Below are 25,308 nucleotides of genomic sequence, written 5' to 3'. Positions count from 1 at the left end.
GCGAAGTAGCCCAAACGACGGAAGTGTGAAAGTAGCCTTACATGGAGCAGCAGCTTGCCCATGACTTCTGCCCTCTGGCACCTAATATGTACGCTGTGAGGATTCTCTGGAGCTGGTAGTCATGTGACTACAAGTATGTGATTTGCATACTTCCGACCACATGCCAACTAGACGTCTGACCTTGCTTAATTCACTTGCACTGTGCGAGGCCATGCACGTCTAGATGACACATGACTGCATGTATGGAAATCGAATAGTTGCAATCACGTGCCGGGCCGCTCCCGGCACCGGAGAATCTTCACAGCATGCAGTGCATGAGATGTGAGGACTCACAAGTCTGCAGTCACAGACTACACTAGGGCCAGATAACCCCTTTAATCCAAGGTAAATATAAGAGCTATTATGATTCTCATAAACTAAATCGAATCACAGATTTACCTTAGTTTTTCCAAGTACCCACTTTTCAAGTTTAGCTCTTTCTAGAATTGCAGCACAACTTTCTTTTGTTGGCGGAGGATCCTGATGAGCTCTGAATGCCAGATAGTAATACCTAGTAGAAGAAGAAGAATACAGACACACATTTTTCCACGATCATAAAAATTAAATAAATGGAATATATTTCTTCAATTATACCTCAGGCAAAGGAACATCATCAAACGTAATTAGACCCTTGTGTCAAGGGCTCCATCTGAATCCTGTTTTTTTTTTCATGGATTCAATCAAACCCGCCAGATGTACTGCAAAAATGTAGTGTGAATAGGACCTTAGATAACAATCAGGATGGAACTGTGAACATAGCCTAAAAAGTGAGGCTTCACTCAGGGCCATTTGCGAATGGTGGGCAGCGGGTACTAATTATTATTTAGGCATCATGGGGGGGGGGGGGGGCTATCGTTATTTTATATATGTGATTTTAGAAATTACAGTGTGTGATAAATTAAAAAATGGCAAACGAGTGCCCTCCATTGTGGTGGTCCAAGGATCCATTTTCTTTACCCTTAGTTCTTGCCGATATATTGCTCTCAGTAGTCCACTCAGTGGGGTATACAGTATATATACACTTTATATAACAGAACGGGAATTTTCCCTTTGAATATGTATGATAAAAATAAAATCTTACAATTATCACAGTCTTTCAGTTCCTGTACCTGGAGATGCGAGACACTGACAAGCCCCTGCTGAATTTGCACCCATTATTTTCTGTGCTCAGAGCCATAATTAAAGCTTTGAAAAAGAGTTTTTTTTTAAGTGAAATATTGGGAATAGATAAATACATTAGCCGGTGATCCATGAAATTCCTCAAATATTCAGAAGAGCAGATCAAATGCTAAACAGATTGACACTTCTTTGTTCATATTCAAAAACCCATTAGGCAAGAATGAACACGAGTCACATCCGTATGGTAAATCTGAGGATATGAAAGATCCTTAAGCCCCAAACTTAATTGCTGCTTTGATCCTTTTTTTTATTTTTTATTCCTGTACAAACAAAATGAATGAGTTTGCAGGTTTCCCCCTGGTATCCATAGACCATGTTTATGTGACAATTGCAATTTATAAACTATTAGCGGAGACGGGTGCGGGGGAAAAAAAAATTTAAAAAATCGGTGTTTATCAGACAGGGGGGAAAATTCACTTTGGGTATTATTTCAATTTGCTGTATGCCAGTGGTTTGTGATTCCTTTATCACTTCAAAGTGATTTTATGTGTTATTTCCCTGCCGACACCTAAATACTTATACATAATGTAAAATTCATTACTTGGATACAAGGCAAAATCTGGCAGGGATCCTCTCACAACAATTTTAGTATTGCAACTAGTGACATGACTGTATAGGCCCTCGTTCAACAATTAAAATGATACCTGTCTTGTAGTAATCCGAGGTGCCAGGGCTGAGAAATCAAGTGTTGATGCCTCATGCAAATTAGCCAGGAAGTGCTCCCGACAAACCCAACTGCACTTCCAGGATAATTTGCATGTGGTTTCAAAGCTTGCTTTCTCCGCCACGACTCATAGGATCAATATAAAACAGATATAATTTGTATTATTTGACTAGAATTTACATATGCATAGCATTAGTTTTGTAGAAAAATCGTCCTGACAGGTTCCCCTTAAAGTAATGTTCTCATCATGACAACCCCTTTTTTTAATTGAAGGTGGCAAGTAAGCGATTAGCTGAGGTCCAACTTCTGAAGCCAGAAGTTAAAGTTGGCTATGCATTAATCCCGCAGTGGATGAGAAACGTGGTATTAGATGCTGACCATACAAATAAACCGTGGTAGACAGGGTTCGCCAGTACTAGAACCCCCAGTTTTGATGAATGGAGCAGATTACTGCCCTATGTGATGTCAATGTTTGATTTCAATGGGGTGAGGGGAGAACAAACAATCAAAAAGCTGAAATGCACAAATTGGATCTGTCTCCGCAACCCGCAACGGCATGTGTGACGCTGATCCAGCGATGTGTTCACTGGTAACCAGTGTGCTTAGTAACCCGATGTTTACCCTGGTTACCCGGGGACTTCGGCATCGTTGGTTGCTGGAGAGAGCTGTCTGTGTGACAGCTCTCCAGCGACCACACAGCGACTTACCAACGATCAAGGCCAGGTCGTATCGCTGGTCGTGATCTTTTGGTAAATCGTTTAGTGTAACGGTACCTTAAGTCTGCACTGTCTAAACTTCAGTAAATCTTCACCAATTCTCCAAATTTGGAGAAAAACTCTTGCTTGAAGTGCTGCTAAGCCTTTGCCAGGTCCCCATTTTGGATCGAACCCAGAAAGGAGTGGAAACAAAATATTGGTACATTGCTGCATCCAACAATAAAGATTTCACATTTTTTGCTTCCTTTTTTTACCTTTTCAGGAAGTCCTCAAACAAAATGCGGTGTGAATATCCCTGTCTTCGAATATTGACGGTTTCCAGAATCCCTGTGTAGCGCAATTGCATGAGCACTCTTTCCCGGGAGAAATTCATTGCCTCTCGGTCATCATTTGGCTTAATGCATCGGACAAAATGAGGCTGTCCAACCACCATTTTGGATAACAAGTCCATGAGAGAGTACTATGCAAGAAAGAAGAATACACAGAATTAAGAGGTATATAAAATAAAAGATGGATCCTTTCCGAATGCTTGCATGGATAGGGGATAACTTGATACTTCTTAAATAACACTTTTTGGCTGTGGTTCACATCTCCCTGGTACAGTGTTGTGGTTTCTATCCAGTATCCATCATAAACGATGGATGGATAATGTTGAAGGAATTGATCCCATTCTTTGCCGTGTATCGTTACCAACTCTCGGGCTCATCAATTGTTGCGACAGACATGTGCCGATGCCAATCAGTAGACCTGATGACAATATCTCGTGCAACATTGGGAGGCAGCTCGGATCAGCACCCATGAGTAAATGTGGGAAAACCCTGATGGCAACTAATGAGATGTGATTCAAATTTGGGTTGAATTTTATTAAATGTTTTTAATGTTTTAAAAATGTAGACACTTAACTGGGCATGTTGGTTTTTGCTTACTTGTTTGATTAGCCCAATTTGACAATCATACACAACACGCCTATACTGCAACCTGCTTTCACATTTTGTTTTCTGTACATATACCTGACTAGCATTTCTTGTTACATCCTTCCTTTTTTGCAAGGGTTGAATAACTTGAATTGATAAGATTGTCCAAAGTTAATTTTAGTTTGGTACAACATGTATGGTAAAAGAAAACGGCAATGGATAGGGTAGTGTGAAAGAAAACATACCAGGGCTGCTACTAGCAGCAGCAGAAGGATCAGGACACCACTGAAAGTACCAGCAAACACAGGTCAAAATCAACCTTCATTGCCTCCAGAAAATGTATTAGTGGGGAGGAAGCAGAGTACGATATGGAATACATACTCCATCACTTTTCTCACAGCAGAATGATGTTACTTCTGTCAGTGACACCATCAGTTTGAGTAAGTATTCTGCAAAAAAACTGCCTGCATGAGCACAAATGACTAAGATGGGTCATTTTTGTACTGTTTTTTTATATATATTCAAGACATTAAAAGTCTGTCAGAGTACTGCTTGATTAAATGGGCTGTTGGCTAGTACTGAGTTACCATCAATTTCTATGGTCAGGTAACATTGATATTACTAAGCCTGTATTTGTGATAAAGAGCTTACAGGGTTAGATAAAGTCCTAGGAGACCCCAGAGTGTTACACTTTTTGGAAGCCGAAAAATTGGCCAACCTGGTGAATTTGAGTTTCAAATCGGTTGTGATCAACCTGAGTAGCATCAGACCCCAAACCCAGAGCCTGATTCAACGGATATATCTGAACCCAGCTTCAGTTTACATGGATGAGTTGTTCATACAAAGTCATAATTACTGAATGGATGTTAGTTATTTTCTACAACTTTCATCTTTGTTTATAAAAAAAAACAAATCAGCATTTGTATATATTGGAATCATTAGTTGCAATTATTTCTGGATATAAGACAGGTCTACCATACCAACCCTAAAATAAGAAGCCACAGTCTGTCTTTTCATATTTGTCGTTTCTTCCGGATGCCTGATCATTTCCATTGTGTCAACCTATTAGAAAAACGAGAAAATGTTTATATGAGGTGGTCATTATACAGAAGAGTGTAAAGTCTTCAATGATTCCAACCTCAGCTACACCGTGGAAGCACATGGATCATGGGAGAACAGTAAGAGCCACGTGGCATGGAGGTTTGTTACCATCAGCATGTCATGGGTGTATTATACAGTGACGCCACATTATCACGGCAGAGTAAATCACAGCTCATTATATATGTATATATATATATATATATATATATATATATATATATATATATGTATAATATGTGTACCCAGCAACATCACTGGATCACACTTCTTATACTACAGGATATTCATAACAATGCATTGCAGATAGACGCAACTGAGGCCCAAATGTCTCCAGAAGGGAGAATGTATTAATTACCGTATTTTTCTGACCATAAGACGCACTTTTTTTCCTCCAAATTTGGGAGGAAAGTGTGGGTGCGTCTTATGGTACGGATGTAGCATGTGTGGAGGAGGGCAGCAGTGAGTGGGATCGCACTGTTATCCCACTTCAGGATGTCCCCACTGCCCGGAATCAGTGCTGGGGAAACCATGTGGTCCCGATGATTAAGTGCAGTGAATATTCATTAGCTACTCCCCGCCCACCTATCAGCTGAGCTGTGAGCAGGGAGAGGCAAATGAATACTGCACTTAAGCAGGGACACACATGGCTTCCCCAGCGCTGATTCCTGCAGCAGCTGGGGAGATCTGTGTGTCCGGGGCAGGAGGAGGCAGCAGCAGCAGGGTCCGGGGGAGAGGAGATCTCTGTACCTTCCTGGTCTGCAGCAGAGTGTTGTGCAGTGTGCACAAGGAGGACCTGTGATGATGTCAGAAGTGGGCGGGCTGCAGCATCACATGGCAGCACAGAGCCCTCCCTCTTCTTGACATCATCACAGGTCCTTCAGAGGACAACACTAGAATCTGCTGGCTTCCATTACCTGTGCTGTGGAAAGGCAACAAGAGGGAGGGCTCTGTGTGTGTGCAGTCATGGGATGCTTTTACCTCACCACACTGTGGCTGGCTGCCACAATTAAGAGGTTAGTCTTTCCAAAACACAATAAAGCACTCAGCCACTTCTTTAGTGAACTATAACTCCCAGCATGTCATAGGATCTGCAGGACATGCTGGGAGTTATAGTTCTCCCATTGGATTTTAAAGTAGCACTCCAGTGTTATTTTGCAGTGCTAGAGCGGTGCTTTAAATATAAGCCATGTGCCTCCATTCTTATACTCACCCTCCAGCATCTTCATATAGTACTTTACAGACACCACACTGGTCCCGCAGCTTCCAACATAATAACATACTATTATATATAATAACAACACATATAATAGTATGTTATTAAATATTTTACCACATTTTTTTGCTTCAAATATTTTTTTCCCTATTTTCCACCTCTAAAACCTGGGTGCGCCTTATAGTCCGGTGCGTCTTATAGTCCGAAAAATACGGGTATATAAATTTTACGTACATTTGGGAAATGTGATTACAATTATCAACATAAACAATACAGAAGTAGTACTGGTAGTACAAGTCATTGCAGTCAGTTAAAAATGGCAAAAAAATAATAAAAGGCCGTAGGGCAAATTAATCAATATATATTATTATCAACAATTTTTTAGTACAAACATGAGCCTTAGGATGTATTTAAAGGGTGTATATTACCAGGTTTCTGCTGCTTCACCTAAGAGAAGCATAGTGTAGGAGCAGAGACCCTGATTTCAGAGATGTGTCACTTACTAGGCTGCTTCCTGTAGTTTTCATAAAATCCCCGAGTTATCTGCTGCAGAATGCTGAGCTCTGTATAACCCCGCCCACAGCACTGATTGGCAGCTTTCTTTGTACACTGTGCATAGGCAGAAAGCTGCCGATCAGTAGTGGGGGCGGGGTTGGACTACCTTCCAGCACATTTACTAGTCCTATAGTTCTAATCTCCTGTTTTATCAAAACTTCACCACATCACACCACCCCAGGGTTGCCAGCTTATCTTTTTATTTTTTTTATTGATAGCTTATCAAAAAATCATGGACAGACAATATTTTTTTTCCCCGGACACATTGGAAAACCATAATAAATGATTACGATTATACATGATACATCTAAATCTCCATTTTGCTGTTCTTACTGGAGGACTATCCCAGGTGTGGCCGGTCTCCTTACCCCATACATGTACTGACCTTAATACGCCCAGCATTGAGCTGAGGAGGTAGAGATCTAGAAGCCGCTGTCACTCGTGCTCTTGACTGAGCCAGATTACCTGTGGTATAAACAGACAACTTTTTTAAGTCTTCTGTATTTCTTTGATTCTTACAATTTGTGTTGTAATCCAGGCCTAATATAGGGATTATGCAATACCCAACCATAAATATTATGTAGCCATATGTTTTTGTTTTTTAGAGAGAGAAAAATTCTAAATAGGCTGGGACCCCTGATATGTATCATTTCCACTGTAATTTGTATGCAATCGGCTTGTAGCTAAATTCATATAGTACTCTATGGTTTTGCTGACGATTTCCTATAGAATTGTATTTTTTAAGGGGGATTGCCAACATTGACAGTGTTCACATACCCAGAGGATAGGTAACAAGTTACTGATCAGTGCACTCTGAAATGCCCTATTGGAATACACGCCACCACTCCATTCATTCCTTATGGGACGGTGGGAAAAAAGTATTGTTGTTAACCAGGGGTGGGTAATTAATCTTCCCGAGGGGCCACATGAGAGACCGTGACTGTTGTGGATGGCGGAACCAATAGGCTAAAATGAATTATGCTCAATATTAATATTCATATATCTACTATATAATTGTCTAAGGGTCACTTCTGTCTGTCTGTCCTTCTGTCACGGTTATTCATTCGCTGATTGGTCTCGCCAGTTGCCTGTCATGGCTGCCGCGACCAATCAGCGACGGGCACAGTTCGAAAGAAAATGGCCGCTCCTTACTCCCTGCTGTCAGTGCCTGTCGCCCGCATACTCCCCTCTGGTCACCGCTAGGGTTAATGCCGGGGGTAACGGACCGCATTATGCCGCGGGTAATGCACTCCGTTACCACCGCTATTAACCCTGTGTGTCCCCAACTTTTTACTATTGACGCTGCCTATGCGGCATCAATAGTAAAAAATGTAATGTTAAAAATAATAAAAAAATAAATAAACCTGCTATACTCACCCTCTGTAGTCCGCTGAGCCGCTCCCACCGGCCGCCATCTTCCGCGGCAGTTTCCAGTGGCAAAGATGGAATGGCAGAAGGACCTGCCATGACGTCACGGTCATGTGAACGCGACGTCATCACAGGCCCTGCACGCCTGCACGACAAGGACCTGCCATGACGTCACGGTCATGTGACCGCGACGTCATCACAGGTCCTGCGCTCTGATACCAACCCTGGGACCGCAAGCTGCCGTGGACTACAAGGGGCCTTCGGAAAGGTGAGTATATGTTTTTTGTTTTTTTTTTTTACCTGTGACAAACCTGGCTGGGCAATATAGTACGTAGCTGGGCAATATACTACGTGACTGGCCAATATACTACGTGGCTCTGTGCTGTATACTACTTCGCTGTGCAATATACTATGTGGCTCTGTGCTGTATACTACGTCACTGGGCAATATACTACGTCACTGGGAAATATACTACGTGGCTGCGCAATATACTACGTGACTGGGCAATATACTATGTGGCTCTGTGCTGTATACTACATCGCTGTGCGATATACTACGTCGCTGGGCAATATACTACGTAACTGGGCAATATACTATGTGGCTTCGCAATATACTACGTAACTGGCCAATATACTACGCGGCTGCGCAATATACTACGTCACTGGGCAATATACTATGTAACTGGGCAATATACTACGTAGCTGTGCAATATACTGCGTGACTGGGCAATATACTATGTAACTGGCCAATATACTACGTAACTGGCCAATATACTATGTGGCTGGGCAGTATACTACGTGGCTGCGCAATATACTACGTCACTGGGCAATATACTACGTGGCTGGGAAATATAGTACGTCGCTGGGCAATATACTACGTCACTGGGCAATATACTACGTGGGCTGTGCAATATACTACGTGGCTGGACAATATACTATGTGACTGGGCAATATACTACATGACTGGGCAATATACTACGTGGCTGGGCAATATACTACGTCGCTGGGCAATATAGTACGTGACTGGACAATATACTACGTGACTGGGCAATATACTATGTGGCTGGACAATATACTACGTGGCTGGACAATATACTACGTGGCTGGGCAATATACTACGTGGCTGGACAATATACTACGTGACTGGGCAATATACTATGTGGCTGGACAATATACTACGTGGCTGGACAATATACTACGTGGCTGGGCAATATACTACGTGGCTGGACAATATACTACGTGACTGGGCAATATACTACGTGGCTGTGCAATATACTACGTGGACATGCATATTCTAGAATACCCGATGCGTTAGAATCGGGCCACCATCTAGTTAATTATAATTATTGATATTAATATTAATTGTAACACCTAATATTGAGCACAATGAAGTATGCTGACATCCTTCTATATACAGTATACCCAGCCTCCTATATAAAATACGAGCCCTAACATTGCCTCCTACATACAGTATGAGCCCTTACATAGCTTTCTACATACAGTATGATCCCCCACATAGCCTCCTACATACAGTATGAGCCCTCACATAGCCTCTTATATACATTGTGAGCCTCGCATAGCCTCTTATATACAGTGTGATCCCCACATAGCCTCCTACATACAGTATGATCCCCCACATAGCCTCCTACATACAGTATGAACCCTCAAATAGCCTCTTATATACATTGTGAGCCTCACATAGCCTCCTATATACAGTATGATCCCCCTCATAGCCTCCTACATACAGTATGAGCCCTCACATAGCTTCCTACATACAGTATGATCCTCCACATAGCCTTCTACATACAGTATGGTCCCCCACATAGCCTCCTACATACAGTATGAGCCCTCAAATAGCCTCTTATATACATTGTGAGCCTTACATAGCCTCCTATATACAGTATGATCCCCCACATAGCCTCCTACATACAGTATGAGCCCTCACATAGCTTCCTACATACAGTATGATCCCCCACAGCCTCCTACATACAGTATGGGAACTGGCATAGCCTCACTATATACATTGTGAGCCTCCACAAAACCTCACTATATACAGTATGATCCCCCACATAGCCTCTTATATACAGCATGAGCCACACATAGCCTCCTCATATACAGAATAAACCCCCACATAGCCTCACTATATACAGTATAAGCCCCCACATAGCCTCTTATATACAGCATCAGCCTCCACACGGCCTCCTATTTACAGTGTGAGCCCCACATAGTGGTGGCATGCATGCATGGCCACGACTGCATGCCGATGTGGTATTTCAAGCCCAGTTTTCCAAATTGGTGGTGGCATTTTAGAAGTTGGACACCCACCGGTCAGCAGATGAATAGGTGATTCATTTAAAATTTTGGAAATAATCCTTTAATTCTTGAATTATGGATATTTAAATACCAAGAACGGTCTAGGCACTAACCTATTTGGGTAGTGATTAAATGAAGAGGCCGATGTTTGTAGTTACTATTTAGAATAAAAGACTTTACCTCCCTCCCAGTACAGATTACACATACAGTTGGGAAAATAAGTGTTTGATACACTGCCAATTTTGCAAGTTTTCCCATCTACAAAGAATGGAGAGGTCTGTAGTTTGAACGTGCATGTAATCTGTATAGACCGAGGGGAAAAAGCCACATCTAGACATGTCTGGATGCAACTTATTCCGTCAGAAAAAAAGATCATACCAAAGGTCTCCATACACAAAAGGTAGTCAACACCAAGAGAGAAAAAAGTTGCTTATCTCCCCTCATATTCAAAAGATCAAGCATTGAAATCCCAACTACCTGAGTCTTCTATTTCTTGATATAATCTATGAAGTAGAAGTCAGGAGACCCCCATAAGCATCGGATGGTCAGACGACTTTCATCTAATGTGCATGGGGGGTTTAAAGGGAAGCTATTATCAGAAAATGACCTGTTATGTAAATCAAGTTGTGTGTTAGATGTATTTTTAAAAAATGGCATTTTTTTTCCATGTCATGATATTATTAAAAAATACTTAATTAGTAACCTTGCATTTTTCACACTGGCCACTAGGGCTACTTTAGACTCGTCTTGTGCTTTGGGGAAGAGTTGTCAGTAGGCTCATTATCATCAGAGGCAGAATTCCAATGACAGATAACACCTCTCTACATAGCTGATAACACAGGATCCACCAATCACAACAGGGATTGTCACCCTTGACCCTGCCTCCCCTCCTTTTACAATAACCTTAGCACATGCTCATTAGATGCATCAATACAAAAGACAGTGTTAAAAGCACGTGTATTATGGCTTATTTACATGTGTTGTTTCCTGAAACAACATGGAAGTAAAGTTTAAAAACAGATATACAGACTGTGATAGGAATAAAAAAAGGGCAACAATAAGGGTATGTTCACACGTTCAGGATTTCCATCCTTTTTTTTTTCAGGACAGTTTTTTTAAAAAACTGCAGCTCTTGGCAGAAAACGCAGGTCCTTTTTTTTGTCCTTTTTTTGTCCTTTTTTGATGCGTTTTTTGATGCGTTTTTTTATCCTTTTTTTATGCAGTTTTCTATGCAGAGACTGTGTGTTTCCTAGGAAGCTTTTTAGGGCTAAAATGGCTGAAAATACCCTAACCCTACCCCTAACCCTAACCCTACCCCTAACCCTACCCCTAACCCTAACCCTAACCCTAACCCTAACCCTACCCCTAACCCTACCCCTACCCCTATTCTAACCTTAGTGAAAAAAAAAAAAAAATTCTTAATGTTTTTATTGTCCCTACCAATGGGGGTGACAAAGTGGGGGGGGTGTCATTTACTATTTTTTTATTTTGATCACTGAGATAGGTTATATCTCAGTGATCAAAATGCACTTTGGAGCGAATCTGCCGGCCGGCAGATTCGGCGGGCGCACTGCGCATGCGCCCGCCATTTTGCAAGATGGCGGCGCCCAGGGAGAAGACGGCCGGACGGACACCGGGACGCCGGGTAAGTATAAGGGGGGGAGATTAGGGCACGGGGGGGGGCATCGGAGCACTGGGGGGGGCATCGGAGCACGGGGGGGGGCATCGGAGCACGGGGGGGCGGGATCGGAGCACGGGGGGGCAGCCACACTCCGCCCACGCACTTCCGCCCGCTCCCCCGCACTTCCTGCTGCAGCGGTTCTGCACATCAAATCGCAGTAAAACCCGCAGATATATTTTTGATCTGCGGGTTTTACTGCGATTTTGACCTCACAATGGAGGTCTATGGGTGCAGAACCGCTGCGGTTCAGGAAAAAGAAGTGACATGCTCCTTTTTTGCCGCAGCTATTCTGCGCGGCTTTTTAAACGAAATTACGGACCATGTGCACAGCAGTGACTGTTTTCCATAGGGTTACATTGTTATGTACCCTGCATGGAAAACTGCTGCGGAACCGCAGCGGCAATACCGCTGCGGTTCCGCAGTAAAAAACGCACTGTGTGAACATGGCCTAAACCTGACTTAAACAATAGGTAATTTTCTTGTTATAGCTTCCATTTAACCCTTTATTACACTGCGTAGTTTGAACATAGGGTTGAGAGTGTAATAGGTTCAACCACATTTGTATGTAAATCACGTGACAATCTGTCGTGCCAACTAGAAAACTGAACGCTGCAGCAGCTGACACTCTCAGCTCTTCTACATCTGTAAGTCACACTTCTAATGGTCTTTTATATCAACAAATTTCAACGCTCTTCCGAGATAACTGGTAAAGATGGACCGTATCGTACAACGGCGATGTGCAGAATTCATCTGCAAGACATCCAAGTACGGTATATTTTAAAGTTTATGCAAAGTTTAACACAAGATGTCCAAATGTTTTCTCTGGCTATATCTTCAGAGGCTCCACTGATTAATAGCATTGTAAGAAGCCTTTGAAGCAGGATTGGTGACATCAAAGTCCTAATTCTTGGGTGGCAGGATTTTTATAACGAGTAGGAGGCATTTTAGCACATTTCAAAAGGATTTAATACATGAATAAACAATAGACCTATGCAGATGTAATGTACACCTTGCCCAAAGAGACCTTACCCCAACCTGATTTCCATGAAGCAGGCTAATATTGAAAAATTTCAACTGGGAAGGAAAATAATCCCCAGATATCCAAACTGTAAAGAATACCTGCTAAAGAGGAATATTAGGTGTACTACTTTTGTGATCCTGGTTACAAGAACTGTGGCGTGTTTTGTTTTGTCATCAAATAAAAGTTTACATTACGGATTCGGCTTCAGCATACACTTTCTGCAGCCATGTTTTTCTAATAAAAAATTAAGCTAAGGTTGGGACTAAAACTGCAGTATGACATTGCTGCAGTGCTTCACAGTGAAAGTAAGGTAAGGTGCATGAGCTGATCTTTTGAAATTTGAATTCGACGACTTTGCCAAATTTTCCCCCAAAATATGACTTTCACTTATTCTCAATACTGGAAAGCTTGTAATTGCTCTGAAAATACATGTGGGGAGAGGAGAGTCAGGACTCCACTGACCATAAGAGCTTATACTCTACATGAGAAAGAGAGGACCCCACTGACCATAAGAGCTTACACTGTACAAGAGAGAGGACTCCACTGACCATAAGAGAGTAGAGCATTCATTCAACATGAGAGAGTCGGGACCACGCTGACCATAAGAGCTTACACTGTACATGAGAGAGAGTGAGGACCCCGCTGACCATAAGAGCTTACACTATACCGGAGAGAGAGAGGACCCCACTGACCATAAGAGCTTACACTGTACATGAGAGAGAGTGAGGACCCCACTGACCATAAGAGCTTACACTGTACATGAGAGAGAGTGAGGACCCCACTGACTATAAGAGCTTACACTATACGGAGAGAGAGAGAGGACCCCACTGATCATAAGAGCTTACACTATACGGAGAGAGAGTGAGGACCCCACTGACCATAAGAGCTTACACTATACGGAGAGAGAGTGAGGACCCCACTGACCATAAGAGCTTACACTCTACGGAGAGAGAGAGAGAGGACCCCACTAATCATAAGAGCTTACACTATACGGAGAGAGAGTGAGGACCCCGCTGACTATAAGAGCATACACTATACGGAGAGAGAGAGGACCCCACTAATCATAAGAGCTTACACTATACGGAGAGAGAGAGAGGACCCCACTGATCATAAGAGCTTACACTATACGGAGAGAGAGTGAGGACCCCACTGACCATAAGAGCTTACACTATACGGAGAGAGAGTGAGGACCCCACTGACCATAAGAGCTTACACTCTACGGAGAGAGAGAGAGAGGACCCCACTAATCATAAGAGCTTACACTATACGGAGAGAGAGTGAGGACCCCGCTGACTATAAGAGCATACACTATACGGAGAGAGAGAGGACCCCACTAATCATAAGAGCTTACACTATACGGAGAGAGAGAGAGAGGACCCCACTAATCATAAGAGCTTACACTATACGGAGAGAGAGTGAGGACCGCACTGACCATAAGAGCTTACACTATACGGAGAGAGAGAGAGGACCCCACTAATCATAAGAGCTTACACTATACGGAGAGAGAGTGAGGACCCCACTGACTATAAGAGCTTACACTCTACGGAGAGAGAGAGAGAGGACCCCACTAATCATAAGAGCTTACACTATACGGAGAGAGAGTGAGGACCCCACTGACCATAAGAGCTTACACTATACGGAGAGAGAGTGAGGACCCCACTGACCATAAGAGCTTACACTATACAGAGAGAGAGAGAGAGAGGACCCCACTAATCATAAGAGCTTACACTATACGGAGAGAGAGTGAGGACCCCACTGACCATAAGAGCTTACACTATATGGAGAGAGAGTGAGGACCCCACTGACCATAAGAGCTTACACTATACGGACAGAGAGAGAGGACCCCACTAATCATAAGAGCTTACACTATACGGAGAGAGAGTGAGGACCTCACTGACCATAAGAGCGTTATGATGTTATGATGTTAGCCCGCACTCTGATGCCGGGCAATTTTTTTTTTTGGGTAATCAAAACGCAAATTGAACCTGAAAATGTTCGAAACCGTGAGGTTCACATAGTTCGATACAAAACTTGATCCTTGAGGATTGATCCGCTCATTTATAACCCTGTTTCGCTAGTCGCTGGATTCAAAACCTCAAAACACCGAATCCCTTGAGATATGAGGGTTACAACGTGACTTTCACTTTCATTATGGAGTACTGAAACATTGTCACTGCAAAAACATTTAATATAAAGCTAAAAATGTTAGAAAAAACATGTCTGCCTTTTTCCCCAAAAACAGCGCCATCTATGTCTACAGGCTGTGCGTGATATTGCAGTTCTATGCTATTGACTTCAATGGATCTGCAATCCCATAGACAATCTGCAGATAGGGGTGGCACTGTTTTTGGAAGAAGGCAGACATGTTTTTTTGATCCACTAATCCAAGAGAAAGATGAAGGCCATAAAGAGGGGATCACCATGAGACATGAACATTATATGTAAATTTTATTGGGTACAAAAGAAGACACAAGAAACATTAAAAACATTAAAACAGTCACACACGTGACATATCAAAATATACCAAAAGCTCATAATAAAGTTTAAACCTACCAACAGACAACCAATGTGTGCTAGCAAAGATATATAAACAGCATACCATCACAGATACACGGCAAAACCCCTCACAGAATAAAAATACATATACGTAGTGGACAACTGAATCTTGGCCCTCACTAAACTGAACCCCCTTCTCCAATGAAAAAAACATACCGTATGTGGCTGCAAAAAGTGCCAGCCCCAAATAGGATTCCAAAAGGCCCCAATGGCAGAACCCCATGTAAGATGGAGATTGGGAGAAAACTAATAATAAAGAGTAACTAATGATGGATAGTTAGGTCCAAGAAATAGTGGAGGAGGTTCCCATGGGGTGTTTACCTACGAAGTGTCCATGGAAAATATCACAAACCCGTCATAACGCCGAAATGCTCAGCACACATGGAGTCAGATAAGGCAGGGAAGACACACTCACGGTGGCTTCGTCAGGGGTAATCTACAATATTAATCCGGGGTAATATACAAAGTAATTAGGCTACCAAATGTAATACAGCTGTGCTGACCACCTGAAAGACGTAGCGGTTGCCGCACCGGAAGTGTCCATATGGCGTGTGGTTGCGGTGTGCAGAGCAGTGTCTGTAAGGCTTCTTTCACACTTCCATTTTTACAATCTGCACAGGATCTGTCAAAACGTTGAAATTACGGATCCTGTGCAGATTGTATAAAACAGGTGCACTGGGCCCATTTTTCTGACGGACCCGTCGAGGCTATGTGCACCTGTTGCGTATGCGTCTTCGCAGCTATTTTCCGCTACTAAAACACATACACAACACAACCCATGTTAAAAACAAAAAACAAAATAAAAAAATCACAATATTCTCACCTTCCGGCGTCCTGCGCAGCGTTACCGATGCTCGTGATGCTCCCGGCAGCTGGCGTTCCCAGTGATGCCTTGTGTTACAGTGACTTCTGATGACGTAGCATCATGCGAGACCGCGACGTCATCGGGTCATTTCGCAAGACAATACTGGGAACGGCAGCTGCCGGGAGCATCGGTAACGCTGCGCAGGACACCGGAAGGTGAGAATATTGCGATTTTTTATTTTTATTTTTTTAAAGGCAGCATCAATAGTAAAAAGAGAGAGCGAGCGAGAAAGAATTTCCCTGACAGGAAATTCTTCCGCGCATGTTCAGTTTGTAAAGACGACATCCGTTGCTGGATTCCTGCTTTTCACAGTCAGCGACGGATCCTGTGCCCATAGGCTTCCATTATAGCCAAAGACGGGCAGCGCAGGATCCGTCGCTGAGTGATTTTCCGACGTGCAGAAAAAACGATCCTTAAGACTCAAATGCCGCACGTGCGCCAGTGACCTTCGCGCCGGAGGTTCATCGGCCATATTGCCGGAGCAGGGTTGCTAAGACACCACAAACAGGAAGTATTGCGCATGCGCTGATGCATCTGATCTCTGCTCGAGCCACAGAGCTGCGCTGCTAGACACAAATACACACATTCGTGGCGCATGTGAAAAGCTCAAAGGAAGGGAGACTTATAAGTAATTCTTACAACAAAATGTGAAGCCCATACTTATCTCTAAACCAAAGAGACTCATAAAATGGTGCCATTAAATGTGTACAAGCTGCGCAAACTATATTATCCCTTATAATGCCGGCTGGTTCACCCAATCAATAAAATTGGAGTGCCAGATTAACACACGGTAGATGTGTCAAACATGCGTTAAGATACAAAAGTGATTGCACTGTTACCGCGCATACAGCGGAGTCAACTTGCCGATATTGTTAAGAGTTGATTCTCTGTAAATGTAACCAGGCGCCGTGTATTAATGCCAGTTTAAGCTTGCACCTATCACAATGTTAAGACATAAATCTGTATATATGTATCCCTGAGGAATATCACATGCGTTAAAGGGACACTGTCACCTGAATTTGGAGGGAACAATCTTCAGCCATGGAGGCGGGGTTTTTGGGTGTTTGATTCACCATTTCCTTACCCGCTGGCTGCATGCTGGCTGCAAAATTGGATTGAAGTTCATTCTCTGTCCTCCGTAGTACATGTCTGCCAAAACGAATGCAGCACCAAGAATTATAGACTGCAGACTCAGCAGCAAGTGACACGTATATTATTGCCCCTGATATTCATGTATGTAGGGCATCATTCTAAGGATTATGTTTTTTTGATCCTTAACAGCCCCTTTGCAAAGGTTGTCCAGCTATTCCCCATGTTTTACACTGCAGCTCTGTTTGACTGGCTCTTGTGTATAAGCACAGATGAAATAAAATGTGAAGGTCAGTGCAGGGAGAGATGATTTACATTACAACTAAAAGATTGTCAAGTAACAATAATCGCAATTTACGGTACTGACCCAACTGAGCATCTGCAATGAGAGATCCTGAATATTCATGTTACCGGAGTTCTCCGAATATATAGATGACCTATTCTTGTATAGTTGCTGATCTTTGCCCCCTACCCAGTAAATGGAGCTGAGCTGTTCAGCTCCATACACCCTTTACATCCGGTGGCTCTCTTAATTGCCAGCAGCTGATTGGTGGGGATTCCTGGTGTCGAACCGATCTGCTTTTGATAACTTATGCTAAAGATACCTCATCAATAACCACTTAAAGGGAAATCTGTCAGCAGATTTTAGTATGTAATCTGAGAGCAGCATGATGTAGGGACTGAGAGCCTGATTCCAGCGATGTGTCACTTACTGCACTGCTTGTTGTAGTTTGAATAAAATCCCTGTTTTCTCTGTTGTAGATGCAGCGATGGTCAGAATGCTGAGCTGTGTATAACCCCGCCCACATCACTGATTGGCAGTTTCATGTGTACACTGTCAGCAATCTGCCAATCAGTGATGGGGAGGGGTTACACAGATTGGCCTGCCTGTCTTGCATGTGACACCTAGTCCTGTAGTGATAATCTCCTGCTGATAAAACATTGATTGTATTGAAACTACGGAACACAGCCTAATACGTGACACATCTCTGGAATCGGGGTCCCTGCCCCCACCTCATGCTGCTGTCAGAATAGAAAGCAAAAACCTGTTGACAGTTTGCCTTTAATAGCTTCAGCAGTTTCTAAAATCAGTCGGCACAAATTGTCAGGGGTCCAGAGGCAGACATACAAGATAGACACGTGAGTCGGTATTTGGATAAAAATCACCAGAAGGTGGAAGCACAATATCTACTAACAGCCAACATTTCTCCTAGATGGAGGTGATTACTGTCAGTCCTGACCGGTAATCCAAGAAAATGTAATACAGTAGTCTGCCTCCTACTTGGCACAACTGATTCAATGCACGCTTAGACATTTGGCAAGCTGAGAGTTAAACGCGAAATATGTACGGTCTTTAGGAAAGCATACTGTGTGACTGGATTCCTGAATATATATGTGGCTTTTCTGTCTAAGAGGCGATTTTTACAGCTCACTGTGTCTGGTACCCAACTGAAAACAGCTAATGATTTCCCGCATTTCCAGGGAGTTTGTGGATGACAATGAGCGGCTGAGTGAAGAAGTGCAAGAGAAGCGCTTTCTGGAGTTCTGAGAAAAGAAACCCCTGGAAACGCTCAGAATCCGCTCCGCTAACATCTACCACCCGTAAAAGTGCAGGGTGAGAAGCAAAACCTGGTCTGATCCCAGACTGCAGCAATAGCCCAAGACATTGGCAGATTGCAGGTTGTACATTTAGTCATTTTTTTTTAATTGCTAAATGATGGAAAACAATATCAACCATGTGATGGACTGAAAGCTGTGCGAGTCTTGTGCAATACAGGGTCGATCTCAGGGTGTGATGGAAAAAATTAGAATATGTCTTTCAGATATTATGTGGGTCCAAGTGTGACTATACCACTTAATCCTACTTATATTTTTGTTTGCTTTGGTCCAAAATACAAAGACATCAAAGAGGAGTTGTAACCTTCTGTGTTCAGGAGCACATCGCTCCTCTGCCTCCTGGCTTCCTGAAGCTGGGGTGTGGTGTGCTCCTGAAGACTGATAGCTCGGACCAGCAGAACGGTTGTGCCCCCGGTCTGCGCTCAGTGCTCTTTCATTGTGTTAAACAAGGCAGATTTGCTTCTGTAATACAAAACCTCAAAGGCACCAAAGGTGGCAAGCTTCAGAACGGTGTTCCCTCCTTGCCTAGGAAATCGGTCACTCTGATAATACAGGTTGCTCAGTAAACCTGTCAACGAGCTATACACCATAGAATTGAAAATTCCTCCATTCTTCGGAACGGAGAGGATAACAGGAAAAGTTGATTGTTTTTACACTTGGGTTTAACTTGAGACAATCAGTTTAAGATGTTGGCTGGGTCCATCATTGTTGTCTGCATCTGACAATTGATATCTAATGTAGTATCTAATTTAGGGATCTGATTTTGGCAAAAAAATACAAAGGAGGAGGAATCGTTGTGGCACTAGGCACAATGGCTAAGTTCCTTGAAAGATTTCCACTCACAGCTTCATTTAACTAAAGCTGATGTAGCATAAAATAGTATAGTGTCCAGTTTTGGGCACCGGTGCTCAGGAAGGATATAATGGAACTAGAGAGAGTACAAAGGAGGGCAACAAAATTAATAAAGGGGATGGGAGAACTACAATACCCAGATAGATTAGCGAAATTAGGATTATTTAGTCTAGAAAAAAGACGACTGAGGGGCGATCTAATAACCATGTATAAGTATATAAGGGGACAATACAAATATCTCGCTGAGGATCTGTTTATACCAAGGAAGGTGACGGGCACAAGGGGGCATTCTTTGCGTCTGGAGGAGAGAAGGTTTTTCCACCAACATAGAAGAGGATTCTTTACTGTTAGGGCAGTGAGAATCTGGAATTGCTTGCCTGAGGAGGTGGTGATGGCGAACTCAGTCGAGGGGTTCAAGAGAGGCCTGGATGTCTTCCTGGAGCAGAACAATATTGTATCATACAATTATTAGGTTCTGTAGAAGGACGTAGATCTGGGTATTTATTATGATGGAATATAGGCTGAACTGGATGGACAAATGTCTTTTTTCGGCCTTACTAACTATGTTACTATGTTACTATGTATGTATAGTAACAGTATAATTTCTGTTATCCAAAAAAACTACTTTAGGCCAAAAAAAAGAAAAACAAGTTTAATGGAAGCGATACATTTGTGCTTTTGAAAATTTCCAATTCTATTTGTTTTTCTAGCTAGCCAATAAAATTGTCAATCCTATAATGCTTTTGTTTATGTTTTTTTTTTTTTATATACACAAAAGTATTTAACATTACATAACTAAAGTTGACCAAAATCATGCAGATAGGTTACTGGGTTTCTTATTTTGAATGGACATGATGACAATCCAATGTGTGTGGGGACAGCACCAGAGTCCATTCTGGCAAACGTTTTCCCAACAGATGAGCAGAGCCAAAGGTTTCTGGCATATGTTCAGTCGCCACCAAGATGCAGGACCATGCATGAGTTGGGAAATATAGTATTGGGCCAACAGCTACCCGATGGTTGTAATTATAACTTCTAATGTCAATATGCAGAGGTGGTTGTGTATTTCTAAAAACTACCTTGTTCTCTAAGGAAGTTTGTCAGCACTGGCCCCTTGGTTCGTAGACTGTCCCCATTCCTCTCCTTCCTCAATGAGGTTATGTAAACAATATATTTGATACAAATATATATATATTTTTATTTGTATATATTATCCGTAACATGAATTATATATAGAGATGAGCAGATCGATCCGTGGAGGATCAATTTCGATTGATCAAATTTCTGGAAGTTCTCAGTTCCGTGCAAATTCAAAAGTGTTGCAAAATGATTTGTGATTCACAAAAAAAAAACTTGCCTGGCGCCATTTCCCGCACTGCTAAAGCTTCAGAGAGCAAGTTAATATAATTTTACATGGCCATGCGGGCTTCCCCATAATTCCGTGCACCTACAACATCTAGCGGATTATGCCTTTTACAGTGGGGGTCTGTATAATGGGCCATCACATATCAGCGGTTCCCAGCGGAGCACAGTTTGTATGACAGAGTCATTTTGCATCTCTAGAGTCAATGTGTAAGTTTCTCTCTTCTGTAGAGTGTAAGCTTTTATGATCAGCGGGGTCCTGTCTCTTATAGAGTGTAAGCTCTTATGATCTGTGAGTTCTCTCTCCTGTAGAGTGTAAGCTCTTATGATCAGTAGGCATTTCAAAAACCTGACCGGCACATCCAAACATAGACTCAGTGTGAACAGGTGCTGAACCTAGAGTCGCCAACTCGTATATAGTTAAGTAAATAAGGCCGCACACTGCAGCTCTAGAACATACAAACTTGAAAAACGAAATTTGAACTGCATTACTGCACTAGAAATATGAAAAATGAGAGCGTTTAGCACATAAAAATGGCCAATTTTATGTGTACCTGGTAGCCCCTTTACGGCATCTCTCTTATACCAGGTCCTACACTTGCCTAAACGCTCTCATTTTTCATATTTCTAGTGCAGTAATGCAGTTCAAATTTCGTTTTTCAAGTTTGTATGTTCTAGCACTGCAGTGTGCTGCCTTATTTACTTAACTATATACGAGTTGGCGACTCTAGGTTCAGCACCTGTTCACAGTGAGTCTATGTTTGGATGTGCCGGTCAGGTTTTTGAAATGTATTCTCTAGCCTTCTGATCGTGCACTCCGCCTCCTAGCCACAGGTGTTTTAATTACAGCAGGTCCAATACCCCTCCATAGAGAGAGAGAATTTTAGTCTAGGAAGAGGTTTCACATGTACCCATTCAGATGGAGACGTTTGTTCTCAGCGAGGTAAGGCAAGTGTAGGACCTGGTATAAGAGAGATGCCGTAAAGGGGCTACCAGGTACACATAAAATTGGCCATTTTTATGCGCTAAACGCTCTCATTTTTCATATTTCTAGTGCAGTAATGCCGTTCAAATTTCGTTTTTCAAGTTTATATGTTCTAGCGCTGCAGTGTGCTGCCTTATTTACTTAACTATATACGAGTTGGCGACTCTAGGTTCAGCACCTGTTCACACTGAGTCTATGTTTGGATGTGCCGGTCAGGTTTTTGAAATGTATTCTCTAGCCTTCTGATCGTGCACTCCGCCTTCTAGCCACAGGTGTTTTAATTACAGCAGGTCCAATACCCCTCCATAGAGAGAGAGAATTTTAGTCTAGGAAGAGGTTTCACATGTACCCATTCAGATGGAGACGTTTGTTCTCAGCGAGGTAAGGCAAATGTAGGACCTGGTATAAGAGAGATGCCGTAAAGGGGCTACCAGGTACACATAAAATTGGCCATTTTTGTGCGCTAAACGCTCTCATTTTTCATATTTCTAGTGCAGTAATGCAGTTCAAATTTCGTTTTTCAAGTTTGTATGTTCTAGCGCTGCAGTGTGCTGCCTTATTTACTTAACTATATACGAGTTGGCGACTCTAGGTTCAGCACCTGTTCACACTGAGTCTATGTTTGGATGTGCCGGTCAGGTTTTTGAAATGTATTCTCTAGCCTTCTGATCGTGCACTCCGCCTCCTAGCCACAGGTGTTTTAATTACAGCAGGTCCAATACCCCTCCATAGAGAGAGAGAATTTTAGTCTAGGAAGAGGTTTCACATGTACCCATTCAGATGGAGACGTTTGTTCTCAGCGAGGTAAGGCAAGTGTAGGACCTGGTATAAGAGAGATGCCGTAAAGGGGCTACCAGGTACACATAAAATTGGCCATTTTTATGCGCTAAGCGCTCTCATTTTTCATATTTCTAGTGCAGTAATGCAGTTCAAATTTCTTATGATCAGTAGGGTCCTCTCTTTCTCCTGTAGAGTGTAAGCTCTTATGGTCAGTGGGGTCCTCTCTCCTGTAGAGTATAAGCTCTTATGGTCAGTGGGGTCCTCTCTTTCTCCTGTAGAGTGTAAGTCCTTCTGGTCAATAGGGTCCTCTCTCTCTCCTGTAGAGTGTAAGCTCTTATGGTCAGTGGGGTCCTCTCTCCGTTCTGTAGAGTGTAAGTTCTTATGGTTATTGGGGCTCTCTCTCACCTGTAGAGTGTAAACGCTTATGATTAGAGGGGTCCTCTCTCTCTTGTAGAGTGTTAGCTCTTATGGTCAGTGGGGTCCTCTCTCTCCTTTAGAGTGTAAGCTCTTATGACTTGTGAGGTCCTCTCTCTCCTGCAGAGCGTAAGCTCTTATAGTCAGTGGAGCACTCTCTCCATACAGAGTGTAAGCTCTTATGGTAAGCAGGGTCCTCTCTCTCTCCTGTAGAGTCTAAGCTCTTATGATCAGCAGTGTTCTCTATCTCTTGCAAGTAGAGTATAAGCTTATGGTCAGCGAGGTCTCTCTCGTTCACTTCTGTAGAGTGTAAGATCTTAGGGTCAATGAGGTGTTAGCCCTCCAAAAAATTAAATATTTCTCACAGAAAATGATTGCAATTACATATGTATATTTCCTTTAGTGTGTATTGGGAATAAAAAATAAAAAAACAGAGGAAAAAAAGGCAAATTGGACATAATTTCATACACAACCCCCAAGATGAGCCAGACAAAATTGTTGCCAGCTTTCAAAAATATGGGTAAACAACTTTGTTTAATTCAAACTCACCCGTGATAAGTAACAGGTGTGGGCAATATGAAAATCACACCGTAAACCAGATAATAAGGGGAGACTCTTTGCATTGTGTGTCTGTGTGCCACACTTAGCATGGAGAATAGAAAGAGAAGAGAATTGTTTGAGGACCTGAGAACCAAAATTGTTGAAAAATATCAACAATCTCAAGGCTAAAAGTCCATCTCCACAGATCTTGATGTTCCATTGTCCACGGTGTGCAGCATAATCAAGAAGTTTACAACCCATGGCACTGTAGCTAATCTCCTTAGACATAGACAGAACAGAAAAATTTATGAAAGGTTGCAACGCAGAATAGTCTGGACGGTGGATAAGCAGCCCTAATCAACTCCAAAGGAATTCAAGCTATTCTGCAGGCTCACGGTGCATCAGTGTCAGCACAAACTATCCATTGACATTTGAATGAAATGAAACGCTATGGCAGGAGACCAAGGAGGACCCCACTGCTGACAGAGACATAAAAAAGCTAGACCGCAGTTTGCCAAAATGTAGGTTAATAAGCCAAAATCCTTCTGGGAAAGTGTCTTGTGGACAGATGAGACCAAAATAGAGCTTTTTTGGTAAAGGACATCATTTTACGGTTTACCAAAAATAGATTGAGGCCTACAAAGAAAAGAACACAGTACCTACAGTCAAATATGGTGGAGGTTCAAAGATGTTTTGGGGTTGTTTTGCTACCTTTGGCACTAGGTGCCTTGGCTGTGTGCAAGGCATTATGAAATCTGAAAACTACCAAAGGATTTTGGGTTGCAATGTAGTGTCCAGTGTCAGACAGCTGGGTTTACATCCTAGGGCATGAGTCTTCCAGGAGGATAATGACCCCAAATATACTTCAAGAAGTGCCCAGAAATGGGTGGAAACAAAGCGCAGGAGAGTTCTGAAGTGGCCAGCAATGAGTCCAGACCTAAATTCCATTGAATACCTGTGGAAAGATCTTAAAATTGCTGTTGGGAGAAGGCACCTCCAAATATGAGAGACCAGGGGCAGTTTGAAAAGAAAGGTGGTCAAAAATTCCAGTTGATAAGCGAAAGAAGCTTATTGATTGTTATTTATTCCAAAGGGTGTGCAACCAAATATAAAGTTGATGGTGTGAACAATTTTATCTGGCCCATGTTAGGGGTTTTGCCTGAAATTTTGCCTTTTTTTCTCTTTTTTTTTTACATTGTTCCAATATACACAAAGGAAATAAACATGCATATAAAAAAGCATATGTAATTGCAATAATTTTGTGGGAGAAATACAATGCTTTTGACTATGATCGTACATCTTTATGATCATCTCACATTACCCAACTCTGAGATAATACAAGATCACTGAACAGCAAAGTCAATTTACTACAGTCTTTATAACTTGCCCCAATCTGCTATAACGTGTTTGTATTTGTATTTTATTACATTACACGCTTCTAAGCCGTCATCTCATTGACGGTCACGTGATTAAATGTGTCCCCCC

At 42.4% G+C, this 25,308-nt stretch overlaps 1 protein-coding gene across 1 annotated transcript in view; it reads right to left on the bottom strand.

Moving 5' to 3' along the window:
• Positions 1 to 25,308, bottom strand: part of MYO3B (myosin IIIB) — a 351,459-nt gene that overhangs the window by 80,721 nt on the left and 245,430 nt on the right. The window contains exons 23-26 of the mRNA XM_069733111.1: positions 6,767 to 6,846; positions 4,497 to 4,574; positions 2,853 to 3,058; positions 439 to 550 (exon numbers count right to left, since the gene is read on the bottom strand). Of these exons, the coding sequence (XP_069589212.1) occupies positions 439 to 550; positions 2,853 to 3,058; positions 4,497 to 4,574; positions 6,767 to 6,846 (476 nt within the window). The remainder of the gene's footprint in view (positions 1 to 438; positions 551 to 2,852; positions 3,059 to 4,496; positions 4,575 to 6,766; positions 6,847 to 25,308) is intronic.

Source organism: Ranitomeya imitator, chromosome 7, assembly GCF_032444005.1.
Source record: "Ranitomeya imitator isolate aRanImi1 chromosome 7, aRanImi1.pri, whole genome shotgun sequence".
NCBI classification, from domain to species: domain Eukaryota; kingdom Metazoa; phylum Chordata; class Amphibia; order Anura; family Dendrobatidae; genus Ranitomeya; species Ranitomeya imitator.
Note: the sequence above shows the minus strand (reverse complement) of the source record. Positions and strands in the feature narration are given on the sequence as shown.